Raw genomic sequence first — 24,496 nt, 5'->3', positions numbered from 1 at the left:
TCTTTATATCTAAGTATCTAAGTATCTATCTATCTAATACTTACAAGTCCTTGATATTTGAAGCTGTCATAAATAGATCTGACTAGCAACCAGAACTAAACATGTAGATATCTAACTATCTATCTATCTTTATATCTTAGTATCTATCTAACTATCTATCTATCTTTATATCTTAGTATCTATCTATCTATCTATCTATCTATCTTTATATCTAAGTATCTAAGTATCTATCTATCTAATACTTACAAGTCCTTGATATTTGAAGCTGTCATAAATAGATCTGACTAGCAACCAGAACGGCCACAAATACTCAAACCTGAAATATAAAAAATATTCGGGTATGGTCCATTTCGTGACAACACCTCTTAAGGGGCGTTTCGTCGTATTTTCACAGTAGCTTTTCCCCTTTTTCTAGACCCTGCGGGGGCTCTAACCCTGCTGGGCAATCGCCTAACCCAACTAACTAACATAAAATAACCTATCAAAAGCTACTGTGAAAATACGACGAAACGCCCCTTAAGAGGCGTTGCCACGAAAGGGACTATACCCAAATATTCAAACTGGAAGTTTAGTAATATAATACTGGCTCCCAAATTCCTTTAATCTTATCAGTCGGTGTAAAAGCTTTCGAGATATTAAAACTGCTGAAGACTTTAGCCTAAAACCACCCAAAAGACAAAGTAAAAGCTTCTCTGAAAAGATCAGACGAACCATTCTAGAGATCTTTTGCTTCAAATAAAAATCTTACTGCATTTGGAGAAGGGACAGATTTTAAAAATACATAGAAAGCCCTATGATTTTTTTTTCTGAATACAGAATGCACATTTTTAAAGAAGAGATATAATCAGAGAAGACTCTAGTGAATTTTGGTTGGTTCATAGAGTTGAGTGTTCAAACGTTTCAACCACTAATTTTAATCAACAGAAGGGATAATTCAGGTATCAGCTTTGGGAATGTACATCATTTTATTGGCCATTGTCTTATCCCTTTAGATACTACCAATGATGATTTTTTTAAATGTTAAAATAGGACTAGAGGAAATCTTACCTGAATTCCAGAAAATAATCGGCAACGAGAACCACAAGCCACAAAAGCAAGAGTTTCACATACACCAATGTACTGAAATAGATAGATAATTGTTAGTGAAATAGATAGATATATAGAAAATACGTAAATAGATAGATAATTTGCAAGAAAAATCAATAATACAAAATACTGAAGTACAGAATAAACTATTTTTGTTTTTGACAACACAACATAATTAATTATTAGAAACAATATATTCTTGTTTACAGTAAAGATTTTCACAGTTTGAGTATGTCTGTCCGTCCATCAGTAACGGAATAATCTTACTGCAAAGCTGTAAGACAAAGAGTTTGTTATATTTATGAATGATAGATTTAAATAATCTTTTCATTATTTTTTTTGTCAACTCAACAAATTGTCAAGTTTAATATTTTTAAACGCGAAGCTTTTCTATAATTAGGGTCGGTCTGTCCGTCCGAGATAGATAGCTTTTATTCGTTAATTTAGGCATGTTAGAATTGTCCTATCGATTTCAAACTTTGCATGGTGATTCCTTTATTAGTTAGGTACGATTTAGAAAGCGTAGCAACTCTATAATAACCACCAAAATGTCCGTACGTTCATTTTAAACATGTTGATTTTTTTACTTTTTTAACAACAAATTTTTATGTGATCTAATCATCCGTTTGATCTGATTTTTGGTATATTGATTCCTGGGACAACAAAGAACAATAGTATAAGCAAAGCAACTCTATAGTCAAGTCCTAAAAATGTAAATATGTCCATAAACATTATCCTGTATGAAGCAGTTTTTCAACAAATTTATTTACAATTTTGCTTTGACTCTTATACTTTTATATTCTGATTATTCAGTTTAAACACTATACAAGTGTTAATGTCCATTTGTCCTACCGTTTCTGTGCTTCGCTTTTATGGATGTTGTCATCCTTGTTACTTTTCAAAGCGTTCGATATTAATGAATTGATAAAAAAATATCGGGGAGAAAGAAACATTGGACTATAAATTACACTAGTTTCCAAAGATTAAAATAATGATATCTAATTTTGTGCTACTTTTGTTAAAGGGATAGTTTCACGAAGTGCATTTAAAAAAAAATAGTGAACTGTAAGTTTTTTCTATTTTAAATAACGTAGTAGTGCATAATATAAAGTTATTGATTAAAATTAAAAGATTTGACCAGGGATTTTCCTTAAAGAATGAGTTTTTCATTTTTATTTTCAACTTCGTTGCGTGTTATATATGGCAAAAACTTTTTTCTCATAAATACAACTTTAGATAGCATTTACTAGTTAATAGAACTTCAAACTTTTTATACAACAAAATACACATAACAACAAAGAATGACCAATAAAATATTTAGTATGGTACTTAGAGTAGTGATCTTTTTATATGTCTTAGTAGAATATATTAGGCATTGGATAGATATGATTAAGAATTTTAACATTGACCTGACCAAGCTTTTTATATTTGACAATATCTAAAAGAGTTAGTGATTTGCAACTTACATAAATTACATGAGAATGGTATTTATATGTATATATATGTTGTATGGTTAGTTGGTATTTCCGCGTGTGATAATGTGTATATTGTAAGTAAGTTTCTTTATTTTTTTAAAAAGAATCTATATAAAACCTGTCCTATAATGAACCGGACGTTATTTTTTATGTTTTTTAAGTAACTTGGCCCAAGGGGAACCCCTGTTCAATTTTTTTATAACTCTTGTGAAATATGTGGAAAAAGATTCTCCGATATTGGTGTTTTGGCTATACATATTTGGAAAAAAATAGACCATTCTCATGTAATTTATGTGGCAAATCACTTTAACTTTTTTTCGATATTTTCAAATAAAAAAAGTTTGGTCTGGTCAATGTTAAAAATTCTTTAACATATAATCATATCTATCCAATGCCTAATATATTCTACTAAGACATATAAAAGTTCACTACTCTAAGTACCTTAACTCTTTAAATACACTTCATAGAACTATCCCTTTTGATTGGTTGGTTCTAAGTTAAGTAATAATGTTTAACCAATAATTTTAATCTACAAAAGGGATGATCTTGTTTATCATAATTTGGGATTTATATAAATTTATCATACATTGTCTTATCCCTTTAGATCCCTGACCAAATAGTGATAACTTGCTATATTTTAAAGGTCAAAATAAGATTCATATATTTGACGACCAAGTTATCTACTAGAGACAAATCAGAACCAACCAATCAAAATTCAATAAAGTACCCAAAGTTTTTGGGCCAACGGATAAGATACCAGGGATATAAAACTTTAGGTGCCATAGTGATTTACAGTCCAATGTCCCTTCTCTCCTCCATGTTTTTTTTTAATAAACTTAATCTGAGCTACCTTTTCATAAGATTTTTAACTTTCTAGGATACTGTTAAACTTTAGTAATTTGCGAGATCTTATTAAACAATCAAATACATTCAACTACTTTGTATCTATATTACAAAGTAGAATGATGTCTGTCCGATCGTCTGTCTGTCCCTTAAGATCTCGGTAACCACTAAACCGATCGGATTCTACTCTTCAGGGAATATACCTACTGGTCCTGTGGTGGTTTTAAGCTATTTTCTTGGGGGTGGGACACCCCCACCCCCCCCCCAAAAAAAAAATCAAAAAATCCCTCCCATTTTAATGCTGAAGATTTTCTTGGTCCTTTTAATTTTTTGCTGAAGATTTCCTTGGTCCTTTTACGAATTTCGCCTTAATTTTTTTGATCACTTCTTGGGGCAAAGCCCCTAGAGGCTAGGGGCGAAGCCGCTAGTGTTAAAAAAGGAATAATACATTTAATATATATACAATAGTTGTTTGAAAAGTTGAATGTTATTTTCCTATTTATCTCACGAAACAAAGTAATCATACAAATTAAATTCAGCCCTCTATTATTCTTAGTTTTTAAATATACAACAAAAATGATTATGCGATTAGTTAAAACTTTATTTAAAGGGATGGTTCAACAAGGGGTTTTAGGGACATGTATACATTGAAAACTAAGAAAAGTCAATTACTTAAAAATGATTATACAAGTTACAAATTTGATAAACGATAAAAGCATAGAATACAGGAGTAAACTAGATCAAAATAACATAAAATATTTGTTTAAGTGTTTATACTAAAGTCATATTTTAAATAAATCTGTAGAAAATAAAGATTTTTAAAAGTTAAATCTTCTTTCTAACTTTCTATAAAAAAATCTTACAATCAAATTATTTTCTAAACTACAATTCTAAAATAAGGAAAAAGAAACAATTAAGTAGGCAGGTAATAAGAAAAAAAAGCTTTCATTATTATTAAAACTAGCGGATGCATATTTAGCCTCTAGGGCAGCTAACATTTTAGAGAAAATAAGATAGCTTAAAACATGCCAATGGCCTAAAGATTCCCTGAAATGAAGAACTCAGTCGGTTAAGTCATTAGGGAGGTTTTAAGGGACAGACAAAAATCCCACACTTCTTTATAATATGATTTAATACAATAAAAACAATGCATACATTTTATCTTTTTTTATTTAATGAATTGTATTATCTTAAAACTATTGCATTGATTTGATAACGATTATCAAAAAGATTAATATTATATTGATTGAACAATTCATTAAGCAACATTTTAAAACATTAAACATATACCTAAATAAAATCTTTTTGTGTGATATAATTAAATTATCATTTTCATATGATCTTTGGAATAAAGATTCTCATAGCAATATAGTACAATATTGTAAGCGAAGCATCTCTATTATTTACCTACGCAATTTTGAAAAATATTTTATACAATTTCGTTTAGATTTATAGAATAATTCTATGCTTCTAGATGTTAAAACAGTCAACAAACGCTTTGATTGCACGTCCTTTGTCTGAAAGTTCTAACTGTGTGTGGTAATGAGTTACGCTTATCAAGGCGTTTTTCCGACTTTTTACTACGAATGTCGTGCATTTGACATAGCATCAGTAGGAAAGGAACCATATTTATCGTCTTCAGTTGGGGTTGAACAGATGGATGATAGCAGAAGAAATAAAAATTCAGTACCTTCCAAAGAAATTTTCAGAAATCTTATTCCGTTTCAGAGGTCGACGTTTGGGATCCGTGGCACCAGCATTTATCCTTCTCTTCATAGTATTCTGATGTCCAACCTTGAGACCATTCAAATTTATTTATACTATACAATATTAGCAACGGAGCCCTAGGAAAACAAAAAAATCCAAATTCCAAAGGGTGGCGCAGTTACCCTTCCTAAAAATAAAATCCTTTCAAGGGCCTACAAGAAAATTGCCTGCTACGGACAACCAATACCCCCCCCCCCCTCACACTCAATACTCCCCGTTGGAAATTTTGAACCAAAAGGTATGTGGCTTAAGGCTATGTAATTAACATTCATTGCCCTTTCCATCCTTGTTTTATAAATCGAAAAAATCATATCCAATCTAAAGAAATATTAGCATCTAACTTTTCAGTCAAAAACAACTATGAAAACAAAAATGACAGACGGAGAGTATCTAATTACAGAGTAGCTATCTTATTTGTTTGTATTATGTATGAATATTTTCCTGTATTATGTCTCGCCGAGTATTCAAATAACTGTTCATCAAATAACACATTTAAGTTTATATATTTTACTTAGGTACCTATTTGTTATTTGTTTCATATTTTACTGTAGTAGTCTCATGTATAGGGAAAAAAAATATTTGATTATTTCAGCTGATTTTTAAAACAATTTAAGTGCAACACGTCATTCACAGACTACTTTTTTATATGCCCCAATTATTATTTAGACTTATTTCGCTTGTTGGTTATATCTTATTCCTGTATCAAGATACATAACATAACCTGTTTTTAGTTTATATTTTAAAGACAACTGGTATGCTTGAATATGACAGGTGTCATATTTCATATCTGGAATACCAAAGACAACATCTAGTCAAAGACACGGAACCAGGACTTTGACACATATTTCTTCAAGACACTTTTTTCTCTCCCCATATGCCCACTTTCCTTTAATTGCATTCCAAAACCAGATTTGCCCAGAACGATCGACGAAGCAATATACAAATTTTCTCCAATTTAAAGATAAATTAACTAATATTGCTCGATCGAGGCAGGTATTGCAGGTGTTCTACCTTGATTGAGGTAAATTAATGGAACGTCAGGTCGTATCAGGAATCTTCAAAGTTACCGGACTTTACCTGACTGACACCAAGGTACAAAGTATATGGGGGGCCGCGTCGCGTCGAATGCCCTTTTACTCTTAATCCATACAGCTAGATGACTTTATAGGCAAAATTCTCTATTTTTACGCGGTCATGGCTAATAATCGCACGTTTTTTCACATTTTCGAGAAACGCTCAAATGTCTTTTTATTTAAATATGTATTTCTCAAAAATTCATTGCATGCTTAATTTCAACTTGTAAAAACTTTTATATTATCATTGTCACTTTATTAGCAGCGAAGCTATTCCATATTTAAATGGAAATATACGTCAGTCAATACGTTTCGAAGGGAACTTGGTTTTCTCTGTTGCTATATTCAAGTTAGACAGTTGAAAGTTTCTTGTAGAATTTCTTTTTATCAATGAGCATCTACTATACAACTGTTTTAGTCCGTCAGTCTGTCAGTTATGCTGAAAAAGATATTCGCTTATTTAGATATAATTTTCATTGTTTTTAATGATTTTAAATGTGTTATTTTCCTTAAGGGATCGAATAATGGCGGGTTGAGGCAGCTAGTTTTCATTTCATCAAGAAAACTCACCCATTCATTCAAATTTCACCAAATTTGATCACTTTTAAATTATTATTCCGTGGTCCTTTATTAAACTCTCTTGTATTTTTACTCTCTTTCTCTCTCTTCTTTTCTGTCTCAATTTTCTGTATATGTGTGTGTGTGTGTGCTCTTTAATATAGCACCAGAAAACAGGTTGCCAAACTTTAATTGAATAACTTTTTTACAAAATGGCATATTTTTTCAAAAAATACTACAAAAATGAAATTTGGGACACAATTTTTCCCTTTTATTAGTGCATTTTAGTTATTTTAAGGTTAAAATTTTATTCTTTCAATGCAAAATTAGAAAATGGTTTATATTAAAATCACGGTTTGGCAATATTTTTCTGTCTATATTATCGAATGTTGTTTATATAGTTAAGGAGAGCAGCCGTAAGATGACGCTAGTTGCTTTTTCAAGAGAATACGGGAGGGAGGAGGAAAATAGGGAAAGGGTTAAGGAGTAGAAAGGGGGTGGTAATGAAAAGGAGATGGGGAAAAATATCGATCTTTAGAAAGTTTACCTCGAAAGGGAAGTGGACAGGTGGGGGTAATTGTAATTAATAGGTGAGTGGAGGAGTAACGTGGAGAACGAGGGGTGGATGGGGGGAAACCACAATAATAAATAAAGACGATCTCAAGAGAAAAAAGGATATTCCCCAATTGACATATTTTCTCCTAGGGAATTTTCCTTTAGCAAAGTATTAGGCTTTTACCTATTAAATAAAAATTATTCTAGTTTATAAAAAAATATTTTTCTCCTTAAATACAAAGATGTACCGGGCATTGTATTGTCTGATGCTGAGCATCTCAGAAATTGCTGGTCTGAATAGTTGCAAACTCAAAATGAAGCATAACAACCATTTTGGTGGTGGTTAGTTTATTTTCCTGGCCCTCTAGATCTCTCCCCAGAAAAAGGTGGCGATTAATTTTAGGGGGTAATTGTGACTTGGCATTATTAGTCCAAACTTTCAGAAGGTTTTGTGATTTTCTAACCAATTTCTCATTCAAAAGGACATTTTGGATCTAAACAAAACAATTTTAATAAAAAAAACATTAAAGGGTTTCATCATAATACAAGGTATGAATACTACAATTCATAATCTTAATCACAAATATTAAATTGTATTTCAATTTATGTCCTACTAAATTTGGACACAGTAAAAAAAGTAAATGTAATTATACGTGAAATGTCATACGTATAAAAGTCGTCATGTATTGTATTTGAAAAATATCTTTTTTAAATTTTTAAATTGAAGTAATCGTTGTATCGCATTGATAAGAATTATTCTTGAAAAAAAATGTTATAATTACCTTAGTAACAACCTTATATGAAAAGGGCAATTTTTTTCAGGCCTTTAGAACTTGGTGCGCGGCATTTTTTATTTGCATGCGCATTGAGGAAAACAGACCAAAAAAACAAACAAAGACACTTGAGATCTTTTTCCTGACAGTGCAGCCGTTTTTGTGACAAACGAACCAATTTTTATTTCGTTTATTTAATAATTATTCAAATAAAAACATATTTTCGTTTGTTATATTATAGTTTTTTAAGAAAAAAGGTATTTTAAACTCAATGAAAGTACCTTACATAATTCACAGTTTTTTTTCTTGGAAAGATAAAAATAGACATGATATTTTTTTTGAGAAAACTCAGTTTTTAAAACTTTTCATGTCATATTATATAAACTTATGAAGTATAGTTGATTGTCCGTCATTGTCTCGATAACTACTGAACTAAAATAGGGTCTCTATTTTACAGGGAAGCTTGATTTGGGTCCTCAGATGGTTTTAAGATATTTTTTTTCTAAATATAAGTTTTTGGCCAGATGATTTTAGGCTAATATATTAAAATATTTTGTCCGTTTTTTTTGCGAGAAGTTATTTGTAAAATAGTTAAAAAATAGATTTTTCAGATAATAGTAGTAAAGAATAAGAAGAAAGTGCTAAATATTTGGCCCCAAGATGCCTATGGTACGCGTGGAGAGGCCACCTCGCAATGAACAACTGGCAAATATCAACAGCCTCATTGCTTCAACTGAACGAGTTGTAGAGGAATGTTTACAACTATCATTAAAAATTGTCTAGAAAATAAACAAACTTTTAGAATGAAAAAAATATTACACGGGAAAGAAATGTGTAATCCCCCCCTCATTAAAACTAAATTTTATCTGAATGCTTTCTCTTTTTATTAAATAATGATTTCAATCGACTTGTTTCTTTAAATTTCAAAATCTGACTAGGTACATTTATTGCAACCCTTTATTAATAATTTCATTTAAAAAGTTTGATACTTAAACATTGATATGTAAACTTACTAAATGTACAGGAGAAAACGAAAATAATCCACGTAGAGGCAGAAATTGAACCAGTGCTAGAGGAACAAGATCTGTGGCTGCTCAAATTCGATGAACTGGCACAAAAATCCCAACACATTCCTCTTTCCCACCTTGGCTGCTGCAAGGTTATTTATTTGTCTCAATGAAGCTGTAGGCGTTCGTTGTTAATATTATACAAAATTTTGTAATGATTTATGACTGGACCTTTTGGCTTTTCATGGAAGCTTTTTTGGAGTTCTGAGCAGGTTTAATGCTTTTTTCAGGAGAAGTACTTAATCTTTAAACTTCGAAATGCTGTAAAACTCAAATTTGTGCTGTAGATTTTAATAATTTTTTGATCAACATATTGTAATGAAACAATATATTTAGGAGGGTGGAGAACTTTTTTCTTCCCTGTGCATGTGGGTGGATGTTAACCAACAATATGTCGACCTTGGACTCTTCCCACAGTGGTATGATATCGCCAGGTAGGATTTGAAGAATAGCTATTTGTCTAACTGACAAAATGTCTATAAATTGTTTTACTTTTTAATTTTGCCTCCAACTCTTTTACCACCTAAAAATAACTGTTTCTCCTAAATATTTCACAATCTTTTTAAAAGTTGATGGCTCAATAAATTTCGTATATTATAGGTAGTCTTCTGTTCTATTAGCTAAAGTGTATTTTTTTTCGAAGGGAGTTGAATATTGACAGTATGAAGACAGAGTGGGTTAAAGTTTGTATCAGACCAGAACAGAGTTTTACCAGGGCTATTCTAGAGATATACATGAACGATGGTGGTACTTTGGGAGAGGTAACACTTTAATTTCTGTGATATAACATGACGAAATAAAGTAAAACAACCTACAGAACCTTGGAATTATGATATCAAAAATTAAAAAATTGTTAGTGAAAAAAAAACTCAACATATTTATGAAGAAGAGAACATTTTAGAGATCCTGTGGAGAAAAAAATATTTAGTTAGTAATGTTATAATTATCATTATTCATTTGTAGCTTTCTATTAACAGTCAATAGAAAATTAAACTTTTAGGACTCATTTTTCACTAATTTGTTTTTATTTTTCTCTCCATATTTCATCATATTCATTGAACAAGTAGAAAATTTACACATGGCAAAATTTCTAACTAAAATTATAAAAATTAAAAACCCCAAATGAATTTTCAGCTTTCTAGAATGTATCTAAATGCATATACTAAAATTTATTTTTAGCTCAATCTATGAGGAGTTTTCTTTTACCTTAGTTTTCAAAAAAAAAATCTAAACATAAAAACCTTATTTTATTTACCTATTGTGTTTTTGTCTAGTTATTGTAAAGTTTGTTAAACTTTTCTATTCATTCATATATTATCTTTCAAATTTCATTAAAGGTTATTAGTGCACTAAAACGTCAAGAACAATACAGAATAATCCACGAAATTTCCGACATGGTTGAGGAATTTCTTGATGTTTATGGCGCCTATCATAAAGCTAATCTAAATCAGGTAGCAATTTTTGATTATTTGTATGAATCAAAAAAATCTTAAATTTACGTTAAACTAAATTTAATGTTGTGATTGTCCTATTGATAAAATATTTTCTTTTTAGGATCTACCATCAAACAACAGTTACATCTATTCCATCATGAGAACTCTACAAGATTCTTTCAATAAGGTAAATTTTAAGTTATAATAATGTAAATATAGGTATATCTATTTGTTAAAGGGAAGATACATATAAATTGTCTTGAAATGTTTTAACAAGTCAAACAAAGTTCATCTTTTTTAATTAAATTTTTTTTTATCATTGAAACACGTTTATGGTTGTTTTACTTCTTATAACAAGAATCAGCAACAAAACCAGTTCAGTTTTCCACAATAACCTGTTTAAGGAGTCTCTGCTTTTGGTCTCACCTTTTATGATAAATTTTAAATCTTTCAATCCTTACTTTTTGCTTACTAGAGAAGCTATATTTATTATTGATAAATACTTAATATTCTCTCTTAACTACAAATTGTCTTTTTAACACTCACATAATCATCTAAGGCTGGTTATGAAGACCCTCTGGTGAAGTATCAGACCTACAGCCAAGGGTTCAAGAGATACCTAAGCCAGAAGAACCTTACCCATGGGAAGAATGATATCCTATTAAACCACATGACCCTGGAGTGTGGTGGAGAACCACAGGTAAAAGGAGACAGGGAAAAGGCAACGAATATAAAAAATTTCCTTCCAACTTTTCCGCTTATTAAAAATGATATCAACTTCTAAATATTCAATTTTACTGTATGGTACTCTATTAATAAAGATTCTTTAGGGCTGTTATTTTCATATCTGGTAAAACTTTTCTGATTTTAATACGTTTCCTTTCAAAATAGAGTAATCATTGCTCTTCTGGCAATAAGAAGGAACTATCCTAGCAATATTTAACGATTTTTAGGAGGGAACAGGCCTGCGGGTCCAGGATTCCGGCTACAGCTCCCCCTACGTGTACGAGGGCAACCTCCCATCCATGCCCAAGAACGACAAAACTCTCACAAATCTTAGGCAAAGAATAAAATAGTAATGTAATAGAAAAATAAACCTTTCTTTAACCTTATATTCCATGGTGTTCTTGTAATTCACCAGAACACCTATTTTGGTCATGGCGTCATGCATTTGATATTGCAGCAGTACATTGGCCAAAGACTCGAACCTATTTATTTCCTTTCCTCAATCTAACGGATTCGTTTACATTTTATTTTTCTAAAATCATGTTACGGTAATATCCTCTTAGAAATTTTTTTTTCAATTTTGAAAATTTGAGTACCCACCGGCTCCCCCCCCCTCCCCCCAACAGCGAACAACTAAGAACTCTGGCCGCAGCGCACGGCTCTCTAGCCTGTCTAGCCGCAGCGCTCGGCCCCCTTTTCAAATTTTCAAAATTTAAAACAAATTTTCTAAGAGGATAACGCCCATGTTTCATGCGCCAAAAAATAGGATCACATTTTATTTAGATTCTTGACCGAACTCTGGACCAAAATCAGTAGATAAACCTAATCGACACAAAAGTATTTCTATGATCACATACAGTGTTGCGGATCCGGATCCTCAAAATTTGGTCAGTGCGGATCCGGATCCGACTCCGGATCCTTGACAATAAAAATAAAATCACAAAATTCTTCAAAAAATATTTATTCCTTAATCTCGAAGTCAAAAATACTTTTAATTTTTAAGTCTGAACCTAAACCTTAAAGATTGGCTCTCATCACGAGAATGTCTTTGTAAGTGACTATTTTATATAAATTTAGGTAGATTTTTCCATAAATTTATACCCCAGGATCCGGATCCGCATTTTTTTGCGGATCCGGATCCTTGGACTCAAAAACATGCGGATCCGGATCCACAACTCTGATCACATATATACATATCTATTCTATATACTAATTATTCTATGGTATCAGGGAGACAAAATACAATGGGGAGAGTAAGATAAAGGTAACCTTTACAATATTTTTAGAAAAATAACTAAATAGAATTTTGTTACATTCAGGGGACACTTTAAGATTTAGTTCAGTTGCTTTCACTAAAGCTTTTTAAAAAGTTACTTAGAAATTTTTAAATTGTATAGACTAGTGAGAAAAAGTGTTTGTATATTTGATTTTTAGCTTTTATATCAAATTTTTGGTAATAGGTTTTAGTCATGTAAGTAAACATTAGGTATCTTAATTATGTTTAGTTTGATTTGATAGAAAGTCTGATGTAAAAAATAAAATCTTTGAGTGTCCCTTAATTTTCGCCTTTTTCTTTAGTATGAACACTTTGAGAAGGCGCTTTTGCCGCCTGAGAAGATTCCACCGCCCAGTTCGGGCGGCTGCTACGGCCGGTTTAAACAACATTACAGAAATCATTGGGGAAAGGTTAATTATACTGCAGCACCATCCTTTTTCAGTTGCCTAGAGAACAAGTATTCCCCCCTCCCCCAATTAAATTAAAATAAATATAATAAATACATATGGATAAACTATTCCTAACTGCATAAATCTACTTAACCCCCCAAAAAGTAGCAAGAAATTTTTTGGTTGTATTTCTTCAAAGAAATATAGTGAAAACGACTTAAAAACATTTAGCTTTTATATTTAATCTTTACTAAATGTGGAACATTTTTGTCTTATTAAATTTTAATATTAAGGGTGGGTTACTTTAGTCCTAGGCGCTTTATTTGTTTAATTTTAGCATGAAATGACATAAATTAAAAGACTTGGCAAATGGATTTTCCCATAGTTTTTATATCAATATTAGTGCATGTTATTAGAAGAAACAAAATGGAAAAGGGGGGATGATGCAACACCTTTTGTAACCAAATAAAAAAAAACCAAAGAAAATCGACTATAATTGAGCTAAAGCACTGAAATTTAGCATTACAGCTGCTTTAATGGTGTATAATGTGGAATTGTTAGGAAACGGCTATGAAGCTAAAGCTGCTACAAAAATCGGAATCTCCGTCCAAATTTTGTTTGATTTTGTGTTTTAGGTTGGTTACAAAACGTTGCACATTAACCAACTTTCTTTTTTACATTGACACAATGAATGTACAGAAATCTAATCATTTCATTGATTTCAAGTTGCAGATTTATTTTCTCCTTCATATTAAATATTTCCCATAAATTTTATGCATTGAACATATTTTTAAGAGTCTCAATTTTTAAAAAGGACCTTTCTATATCTGTTTTTCTTATTATTTATTAGACTAGATATTTGTAAAAAGCTATTCCAGAAACTTACTTTGTCGTCTGTTGTTCAAAAGTTTTTATTTAAATTAAAAGACGTTCAAGCTTTTTTTGAGTGGGGTAAAATGAGCTTGTAAAGGATTGAAGGGGTAATTTAATGCATTTCTTTAAAAGTTTAAGGGAGTTAAAATGAGGGATTTCAACGTTTGAAGGGGGGAGGGGGGGTTGAACACCACTTTACCCTCGTCCAGCCTTTGGATCTGTATACCTCTATAATCTGTGGGCTCTTTTTTTGCAGGAAAATCAGGTCTTTAAAATGCGCTAATTACACAAAAACTGTCCTTGTTTTGTATCAAATGATTTTCAAATAAATAAATTTATATTTGTTAAGGTGAGCAACGGAATTCCAGAAAGGGATTTAACTGTCAGAATCCTCATTGTTTTCTCAAGGCATTAATGCATTAAACTTCATTCAAATACAGGGAGGGAGGGCACATTGGGCTCTTCATTACACTAGTCCCCAAATTTTTATGATATTTTTTTTAATCGTAGGCTAAACAACTTTTTTTATTTTATTGAATTGTAATTGGTTGGTTCATGAAGTGCCAAACGTTTTAACGTAATCTACAGGATGTATCATCATTGCGAATGTACATCAATTTATCGGCCATTGTCTTATCCCTTTAGATCCTTGATTCAAATATATCTTTCCTTCTATTTTGTGGCTTAAACTAACCAATAAACAAGAATGATTATTTCCAACAGTTGTACTGAATTGACAGGGATCTTAAGGGATAAGACAATCGACGATAAATGATTAAGATACCTAGTGATGAAAACAAAGTTATCCCTTATTTATGGTAAATTATTGGTTGAAATGTCTGGACTCGGAAGGTTCATAGAACCTTAATAAAAGTGCTCAGTTTTCATGCCAAGCAATGGAATATTTTATAAGACTTTAAGACTTTGGGTACCACAGTAATTTTATCAATGCTATCTAAGAGACTTCATAACTGTCTTATTTACATTTTTTGTATTTATAGGGGCAGTTTGAAAATATACCTTAGTTAAAGAGTAGCTGCAGTGCAAACAATGCAAATCCACCAACAAATTGCAATAAAATTGCAAACAATTCATTTATATATCAAAGTTATATTCAGCTTGGTTGTGTAACTTTATACACACAGTTTAACCAAACTTTAATCTACTATTATATGTTATACTCAGGGATCTAAAGGGATAAGAAAATTGCCGATATATAGATGTTCATCCTCAATAATGATCAACAAAATTACCTCTTATGTAGATTAACTATAAGTAGTTGAAACGTTTGGACACTCAATTTCATGAACCAACCAATCAAATTTCAATAAAAGTCTTCAAAGTTGTAATGTAAACCAAGCAAAAAAAAAGGTTATTATATAACTTTGGAGACTAGTTAACACACAGCCCAACGCCATCTCACTGCTGTGTATTAGGCTTTAGCAGGGAGGTAGGGAACATTGGATTGTAAATTACACTGGTACCCAAAGTTTTATAACCACGTTTTATTAATAAGTGGTTCAAATTCTTTGGATACTTTAATTTAATTTTGATTGGTTGGTTCCAAACTAGTAGTGTCCAAACTTTTAGTAATGATTTTTATCAAAAGTTTGTGTAATTTTGTTACTTATCATTGGGGCTGTAAACAAGTTTACATCTATTATATTTTTCCTTAATTCCTAGGCTTTTAGCCTTTAGGATTTCTTTCCAAGGAGGGTTCTATCTTATCTCCCCCCATCCCCTCCTTTCTAGTTTTATAATGTAAGGGAAAAAAATATTCCCTATAGACTGTTTATTTTGTTGTTATCCTTCCAAATTAAAATAGACAGAGTAGATTTTCTCAAAAAGGCTAAAATCTTTAATAACCAAAGTAAAGATGCATTGATTACCAGGGACGGTGTTGAGTTTGCACAACAAATAGTCAACTTTGTCGACAACTATACCTACTCAGAAAACCCAAACATTCAGGTGACCATTTATTTATTCTGTTGACCTAGCCCTGCAAATGCAGACATAGGGTCATATATAACAAACTTAACAAATAAATATATAGTGACACCTGAAACAATTGTTATTGTTAGTTTTGCATTCCCAATTGTCATTGGAATCATTTTAAGAAGTTATTAGGACGTTACTAACATTTAAAATTGATATAAGAAAAGTTTTAAAAACAACATTTTTAAAACAGACGTAAGAACTTTCTGGTAATGATTATAGAGTTCAGCGTGGCCATATTCTTCAGTATACTGAAATTATTCAGTATTCTTCAGTATTTGGAAATTGGGGCTTCAGTATTTTCAGTAAATACTGAATATTCAGTATTTGAAAATTTTCTTCAGTATTTTTCAGTTTTTGGAAATTTTCATGATTCAGTATTTTCATTATTTCTTAAATTCCAAAAAAATTTGCATAAATAAGATGTTTATTTAAGTAGTTGATGTCAGATTTTTTTCGGCGCTTCGCGCCTCACTTTACTTTCCTTTGAATTACCCTATAACTTTGTACATTAATTTTGCTTTTTTTATGGTAATAATAGAATAGGTACTAATTTAATTAGACAACAACCATAATTAGCATAATAATAAGGGGGGGGGAAGTTTTGACACATTTGCGTAAACAGGAAGCATAGGCTTTATCTTTGGACTTAGAGGATAGGTTATTAGAGATAAAATCATCCTTATATAATGAATTTTCCCAAGTTTTAAGATTTTTTGGATAGGCCTCCAGGTTCCGGAGCTCCAGGCCTCCAGGTGGTTTCTGGACAGGTAAAAAAAATAAAAATTTCTTATTTGAAGAGTTAGAGGTGAGTTTATAAAACAAAATAAGCTTCTTTTAATATATTATTTACATATTTAAAGAAAAAATTACAATCGGCCTCCAGGTTCAGGTGCTGCCTCCAGGTTCAGGTGCTGTCCAGGTGGCCTCTGGACAGGTAAAAAATTAAAATTTCTTATTTGAAGAGTTAGAGGTGAGTTTATAAAACAAAATAAGCTTCTTTTAATATATTATTTACATATTTAAAGAAAAAATTACAATCGGCCTCCAGGTTCAGGTGCTGCAGGCCTCCAGGTGGCCTTTAGACAGGTAAAAAGTATAAATTTCTTATTTGAAGAGCTAGAGGTAAGTTTATAAAACAATATAAGCGTATTTTTAGATGTTATTTACACATTTGAAGAAGTAATTACCATCGGCTTCCAGGTTCAGGTGCTGCAGGTCTCCAGGTGGCCTCTGTACAGGTAAAAAATATAAATTTCTTATTTGAAGAGCTAGAGGTAAGTTTATAAAACAATATAAGCGTATTTTGAGATGTTATTTGCATAATTGAAGAAAAAATTACCATCATCATCCAGGTTCAGGTACTGAAGGCCTTCAGGTGGTCTCGGGACAGGTAAAAAATTAAAATTTTTACCTGTCTAGAGGCCACCTGGAGGCCGATTGTAATTTTTTCTTCAGAGGCCACCTGGAGGCCTGCAGCACCTTAACCTGGAGGCCGATTGTAATTTTTTCTTTAAATATTTAAATAATATATTAAAAAGAAGCTTATGTTGTTTTATAAACGTACCTCTGACTGTTAAAATAAGAAATTTTTATTTTTGTTACCTGTCCAGAGGCCACCTGGAGGCCTGCAGCACCTGAACCTGAAGGCTGATGGTAATTTTTTCTTTTAATATGCAAATAACATCTAAAAAAACGCTTATATTGTTTTATAAACTCAACTCTAGATCTTCAAACAAGAAATTTAGAATTTTTACCTGTCCAGAGTCCACCTGGAGGCCTGCAGCACCTGAACTTGGAGGCCGATTATAATTTTTTCTTTAAATATGTAAATAATGTATTAAAAGAAGCTTATTTTGTTTTAAAAACTCACCTCTAACTCTTCAAATAAGAAATTTTAATTTTTACCTGTCCAGAGGCCACCTGGAGGCCTGCAGCACCTGAACCTGTAGGCCGATTGTAATTTTTTCTTTAAATATGTAAATAATATATTAAAAGAAGCTTATTTTGTTTAATAAACTCACCTCTAACTCTTCAAATAAGAAATTTTAATTTTTACCTGTCCAGAGGCCACCTGGAGGCCTGCAGCACCTGAACCTGGAGGCCGATTGTAATTTTTTTCTTTAAATATGTAAATAATATATTAAAAGAAGCTTATTTTGTTTTATAAACTCACCTCTAACTCTTCAAATAAGAAATTTAAATTTTTACCTGTCCAGAGGCCACCTGGAGGCCTGCAGCACCTGAACCTGGAGGCCGATTGTAATTTTTTCTTTAAATATGTAAATAATATATTAAAAGAAGCTTATTTTGTTTTATAAACTCACCTCTAACATAAATTCATTATATAAGGATGATTTTATCTCTAATAACCTATCCTCTAAGTCCAAAGATAAAGCCTATGCTTAATTGGTGCTAGAAAATCTAAGAGGCAAAATTAAAAGGTCTTTAAAATATCCCCCAAATTATAAAGGTATGATATATGAAATTTTGAAATGAGGAATCATATAAAAAAAATACTTATTCAGTATTTGTATTTTTTTGTTCAGTATTTCAGTATTTTTTCTTATTTTAGGATTCAGTATTTTCAGTATTTCCTTTTTTTCTTCAGTATTTTCAGTATTTTTTCTTATTTTAGGTTTCAGTATTTTCAGTATTTCCTTTTTTTTTTTCAGTATCAGTATTTTTTTGGTTGTGGCCACACTGAGAGTTGCAACGCATTAAAGATTATTCTTTATTTCTACAGGAATTGATATGCAAGGTTGAAATCGAAAATAAATGCCTTAATTTAGAAATGATTTACTTGAACAATTAGGCGACTTATTGATTATCGCAAACGACTGGCGAACGGACAGTTTTAAACAAAACCATCTAATGGAGTATTTGTGATACAGAACAGAATTAAGATAAAACTTATTTTCTAGGTTGACATAATTCGCCTGAACGAGTTTGACCTCTGGAACGCCCTAATCCAGAACCCCGAGGGGTGTATTGTCAAGTGGCTGGACGAGATTGACTTCGTCATGCCCATCCTTAGCCCTGAGCTAATGAAGGATTTGCACCATGTAAGTTTTAACTTTTTTTGGAAAAAAACAACTTTTTCCTTTTTTCCACCTAGTTTACCTAATCTTTGTCTGACTAATTGAAATTTGGCGTTTAGCGTATCTTAATAGTTTTTAAAAAGTTTCTAGTAAGATAAGACTTTAATTCCCCGGTTGTTATATTAGGAGTTTTTACGTCTATACATGGAATTTTTTTTTTATTTTAGATGCTGAAGTTTACATAACAATAATCTTGTGCAATATGAAAATAATGATATTAATCATTGCATAGTTCGGTCTTCCTTCTTTTTGTTAAAACGTCACTTAATCTCTTAATCTACAATTTCTTCCATGTGAAAAAAATTAAGTTATTTTCTATGTTTAATTCTTTTTTGTTGTTTTCAATTTTTACTTTTCTTAGGGAGGTGAGCTGCGAGGACCTCCAGGGCCAACCTCCGCCCTCATCAACAAGTATATTTATGCTCTGCTGCGCACACAATATGTCAGCAATGGCTGTCAAAACACCAAGGTTAGGTTCTTATTTAGCTAAAAAAATACTTAGCTCATGTTTTTTCACTGCGGGGCTAGCTATATAGTATATAACCTAACACATAGTGTAGTGGTTAGCGCACAACGCTTTGGTTGGGAGAAACCTTTCCTGAAATGCCCTAAGGTTGTTAAAGGAGGAATTTTTTAAAGTTAGGATTTTATTTTTACCTATCAATCAACTTATATAATGCTTTCCCTCGTCCATGCTTTTCATTCATATGAGAATGACATTCATTAGGGTGTCTTAATATAGAACACCTGCCAAAACTCGAGGCCAGGGTGATGTAATAATAGAGTAGCTTCCCAAAAAATTGCGCCACAATATCAGTGTTTTGTATTTCAGGTGAGGCCACTGATGCCAGTCCAGTTTGAGCCAATGATTGGTAACAGCAAGCCCGTGGCTGGGGAACCATTATTCCGCATGTGGGGCTACACAGACAGAAATGCTATTGTCAAGCGGATAGAGGCTATCATCAAGTTCTGGCTCAAGAAAAATAATCTTGTCTAAATATACATTGCTATTTAATTTTCAATAATGTTTTTCCTTTCCTTTTAAGTTACATTTAATAGTTCCATTGATAGGGTTTAAAACAAGTTAGCAATCAGTCCTTATATCTCCTTTTTTAAAAAGATATGGAGGTAGATGAACTACTTCTAGTTTTATAAACAAAGTAGGTATTTTCTTAAGGTGTTTATTAATAAAAAATAATCATAAAAATTGCGATAAATTGCGCATTTTTAACAAGATCTTGATATTTTTTCCAAATGAACTTCATTACTTTTGTATATACCCCTCTACTATATTTTTCAACTAGCGGCTTCGCCCCTAGCCTCTAGGGGCTTTGCCCCAAGAGGTTTGATCAACCTAATTTTTCGTATTTTAGATTTAAAAATAAAAGTAAAAAATTTTTTTTTTTTTTGGGGGGGGGTATTTTTCATTTTTTGGGGGGGTTGGGGGTGTCCCACCCCCCAAGAAAACAGCTTAAAACCATCACAGGACCAGTAGGTATATTCCCTGAAGAGTAGAGCCCAATCGGTTCAGTGGTTACTGAGATCTTAAGCTTCAGACGGACAGACAGACGGACAGACGGACAGACGGACAGACGGACAGACAGACGGACAGACATCGTTCTACTTTGTATTATAGATGTACCAAGAGCATTGTTTCACGGGTTCTTTAAGAAGCTATACTTGTTATTTCCTTCTAATGGAACTATCTTCTTTTCAACTCTCATCTCCTGAGGCAAAATTTCATCCAGCAAACTCCTTTTTTTCTCTTCTCCTTTCTAAATTTACCTCTGCATTTATTCATCATCTGCCTTTCTCATTCTCTTGCCTATTTTATCATCTTTCTACTTCATATTCTTCTAATCCAGCTATCTTTTTTCTTCACTGAAATGACAGGAATGTGACGAAAGGGAAATGGCAGTGTCACCAAGTAACAGAAACAGAATATGTGGATATTGTGAAATGTGATTTTTTGTCGTCAATTTAGGATTCTATAATCCTAAGATAATGGTCAATACGTTCCTCCATGGTCAGGGGAGGAGAGGGGTAAAGTCATAATGGGGGGGGTGGGGGAGTTGACGTCATATAAGCCACCTGGGAGAAACATTTTATCAGGGTATGCATAATCTCGTTCAATATCCACGTGTTCTATATCAATTCACCAAGCAAAAATAGCAATTTAAAATCATATTATTGAAACAAACAGAATTTCAATATTTGATATAGAATAGATAGGAAAACTCACTGGTTAAGCAATTGTTATTATTGACTTGAAATAACTTTCAAATTGAATAACTTTTACTCAATAACAAGCAAATCAAACAAGACAGATATTAGATACATATATTCCTATTTTAAATACAATTTAGCTTCATAGGTATTCATTAATCCATCACTTAAATAATGAAAGAATCTAAATTATAATCAAGACACTAGGCTTTTTATTAGAAAAAAAATTTATTTTAACAAATCTTTTGTATAAAAAGAAATATTTATCTAAATAACTATTATGCTATTTTTAAATACATATTTAATTTACATCCATTCAGAAACCGGTTCATGCAATTCTTTATCATAATTAATCATGATAACTAAAATATTATACTAATCTAAAAAAATATATATTGGCATCTTTGAGGTAAATCAAAACTCTTTTTTGGCTACATAAATTCTAACTAGTTATTGTTTAATTTAAATATTGTTATTAGATATGGGTTAAATATTATTATAGATCGAAATATAACTTATACACCTTATTGTTATGGGTGGAATTTTTTTAACTCAAAAATAGATAAACTCAGCTCTTATCTATTTATTAGCCTTAAAAAGTTTTGATTCAATTCTCAGTGATGCCAAAATCTTCACATTTCATGGACTTGAAATAAATTAAAATCAAATATTGATAAATGGTAAAGATTTGCTTTGAAATGTTGTTCTTCCAATATTTACTAGTCAAAATATTAACACTATTTATTGTATTCTTATTCTTATAAACTTTTATGAACAAAAATATTAATATCCTAAAGGGGTAATTGCACGAAGTGCATTAAAACTTAAATTTAGTGAACTGCATATTTTTTTCTGTTCAATAGTTTTAAACTACATTTAGAGAACATATTTTTAAAGAATTAAAATTTTCTACCAGGTAGTTAAAAAAAGACTTGAAAATCATTTTTTTTTTTTGGATATATGCTACTTATATGGCTGTCATGTTTTCACAAAAACAGCATGGTGACTTTCTTGTTGGTGCCTAATTAATTGCTATTTATTGTAATACAAAATCATATATGTTAGATGGTATTCTTGTAACTTGTGCTTGCAGTCAAACTTTTTAAATACACTTCATGCAACTATCCCCTTAATATTACTTTGGATTTCTTGCCTTGAATAAACTTTGAAAAGACAAAGATAAGATATAATCAAAAATTAACTTATGAATTCATTCAAATCTTTCCAAAATATTATTTTGAATTACAAAATTGTATAGTAATGATATGCTTTTACAGAACACAAAGCAATAATTTAATGATAAGACAAAATTTAAAAGTATATATTTTTATCATTTCCTATGTATATATCAAAGAAATCAAAATTTGAAAATTGTGTTTCAATATCTTTAGAGTTACTTTTGTTTTAAAACAAATTATGATTTGCTTTTGCCAAATTATTATCTTTTATAGTTTTTAATGGTAATAAACATTTTCCAGTAAAAAATTTATTGTTACATGTTATTAATCATTTGTAAAAAAAATCCCCTGGTACCTAAATTTGTCAATGCATGTTGTATCTTTTTATCTATGTTTGTATGATTGTTTCAATTTGTGATTTTCTTATGACTCATTTTATATTATCATATTTGACTTTGAAAATTATTTTTATTATTAAGAACCCAAAAAAAAGAACAATTACTTATTAATCAACAACAACACTAATTACCAAACCACGCCCACAAAGTTGTAGAAATTTAGGCTGCTAGATTACTTTTAAAAAACTGTATTTATGCCCTTATTACATTATGTTCCACTAAATACGTATGACTATATGTTGCATAGATTGGCCTATTTTAGTAGACAGGTAAAACTTCCACTTGTATTTTTTCAATAACCTAAAACAACTTTAAAAGTATTAATAATAAGATTAGTTTGATATTCAAACACTGTTATAATTTGTATTAGAATCTATTTCACACAAAAGCTCAAATTCTAGGACTAAATTTTACCTATACTTTTAACTAATGGAGGGGATCTTCAGAAGATTTCTTAATCACAAAATAAAATCACTCAGATAAAGAAGTTAATTATAATATCATAGCTGTTTGCTGTGCTCTTTATATCAAGATTACGATAATTCTAAGATTCCCTCCTCTAATCATATTTGCAAGTATTTATTGAGATATTTATTAACAATTTTGAAACAGCACTATAAGACTAAATGAAACTATTTTTTAATCCTAGATATGTAAAAAAAAAAATCTTAGCATTTAATAAGAATAATTACATTAAAACTTCAAAAAGGACTTGGAGTTAAAAACTTTGAAATATATTTTGAAATCCAAAGATTATATTTGAATATAAAAGTCTATTTTTATTGTTATCAGTTTGGTGATTAAGATTACCTATATTTATAATTAATAATTTTGATATATTTTGTTGTAATTTTAATAATGTTGTACATAAATATTTGTTATAATATGTTATTATTGTAGGTATTCTAAATTTATTTAGGTGAAGAAATTTTAAAAAGTATCATTTTTAATAAAGGTACCTATTTATATTCAGAAGCTTAAAAACTTATTCCTTTATTAAACCACCAGAAACACAAAGGATTGAACATATATTTAAACAATTTAAGACAAAATAAATCTTTTAAAATTTCTTTACCAATGAATATAAAGCGCAGAATTTAACCTGTGATCTAAATTGTTTTATGTAAAAAATGAATTTATTTAAATTTACATATTAAATTAATTTCTGTTTAATACCATGCAGTTACAATCTTCTAAAGATATTTTTGATTGGTATTAAGTGAGTCATAAATTATTTGTGGATCAAAGCTTTAGGGTTTTATTTGAATCTAAGCATGCCTTCCTTACTTAATTAAAAAAACTTTCATATTATATGGAGATAATTTAATCAGTGGTATGAGGTAGGGGGTCATCATCCCACTTAAAATGGAAATTGTGAACGCATGCCTTACCCTTTTTTCACCTCCTAATGTGTTTACACCTTATGGTAAATCGCTGTGCACGCCACTAATATCAAATAATCTTGAACATGCAGTGTATGTGTGTATGTCTAATTTAAAACCTAATTCCTCTTTTTCACCCATTTGATTTTTTTTTTTCATTCCTATTTTATAAAATGTCTTGAATGTCAAATTAAAAATAAAACAAACATTGCATGATTAAAATTGAGTAATTCTGCTAATAGATTGCGATAAAAACCTAAAGTCAATTTTTCCACAATTTATAAAACTGTATCTTAAAAAATGTTATCATAAGATTTATTTC

The 24,496-nt window shown here is 30.7% G+C and overlaps 2 protein-coding genes across 48 annotated transcripts in view; one reads left to right on the top strand and one right to left on the bottom strand.

Moving 5' to 3' along the window:
• The window catches only part of LOC145303968 (macoilin-like), a 30,853-nt gene extending 23,914 nt beyond the window's left edge, over positions 1–6,939 (bottom strand). For all 47 annotated transcript variants that reach the window (XM_080145687.1, XM_080145638.1, XM_080145644.1 and 44 more), the window contains exons 1-5: positions 6,755–6,939; positions 5,615–5,645; positions 5,095–5,200; positions 1,048–1,119; positions 247–316 (exon numbers count right to left, since the gene is read on the bottom strand). In XM_080145687.1, the coding sequence (XP_080001813.1) occupies positions 247–316; positions 1,048–1,119; positions 5,095–5,200; positions 5,615–5,645; positions 6,755–6,796 (321 nt within the window). In that variant the 5' untranslated portion in view covers positions 6,797–6,939. The remainder of the gene's footprint in view (positions 1–246; positions 317–1,047; positions 1,120–5,094; positions 5,201–5,614; positions 5,646–6,754) is intronic.
• Positions 6,940–8,719: 1,780 nt separating this feature from the next.
• LOC145304551 (uncharacterized) lies at positions 8,720–21,450 on the top strand. Its single transcript, XM_080146461.1, has 15 exons — positions 8,720–8,882; positions 9,157–9,289; positions 9,534–9,631; positions 9,841–9,958; positions 10,535–10,648; positions 10,752–10,817; positions 11,190–11,330; positions 11,584–11,690; positions 12,587–12,620; positions 12,935–13,042; positions 14,244–14,302; positions 15,787–15,862; positions 18,814–18,954; positions 19,352–19,459; positions 19,823–21,450. Exons 1-15 carry the CDS (start codon positions 8,791–8,793, stop codon positions 19,985–19,987), a joined length of 1,560 nt encoding a protein of 519 aa, XP_080002587.1. The 5' UTR covers positions 8,720–8,790; the 3' UTR covers positions 19,988–21,450.
• The last annotated feature ends 3,046 nt before the right edge of the window (positions 21,451–24,496 follow it).

Source organism: Acartia tonsa, chromosome 13, assembly GCF_053477335.1.
Source record: "Acartia tonsa isolate MP-2025a chromosome 13, ASM5347733v1, whole genome shotgun sequence".
Classification (NCBI taxonomy): domain Eukaryota; kingdom Metazoa; phylum Arthropoda; class Copepoda; order Calanoida; family Acartiidae; genus Acartia; species Acartia tonsa.
This window is presented reverse-complemented; position numbering and strand designations above follow the sequence as displayed.

Coding starts and splice junctions, on each gene's coding strand:
- LOC145304551 (XM_080146461.1), top strand. CDS start 8,791: ATGCCTATGGTACGCGTGGAGAGGCCACCTCGCAATGAACAACTGGCA. Junction 9,959..10,534: donor ATGGTGGTACTTTGGGAGAG/GTAACACTTTAA, acceptor ATTTCATTAAAG/GTTATTAGTGCACTAAAACG. Junction 15,863..18,813: donor CAGAAAACCCAAACATTCAG/GTGACCATTTAT, acceptor CTTATTTTCTAG/GTTGACATAATTCGCCTGAA.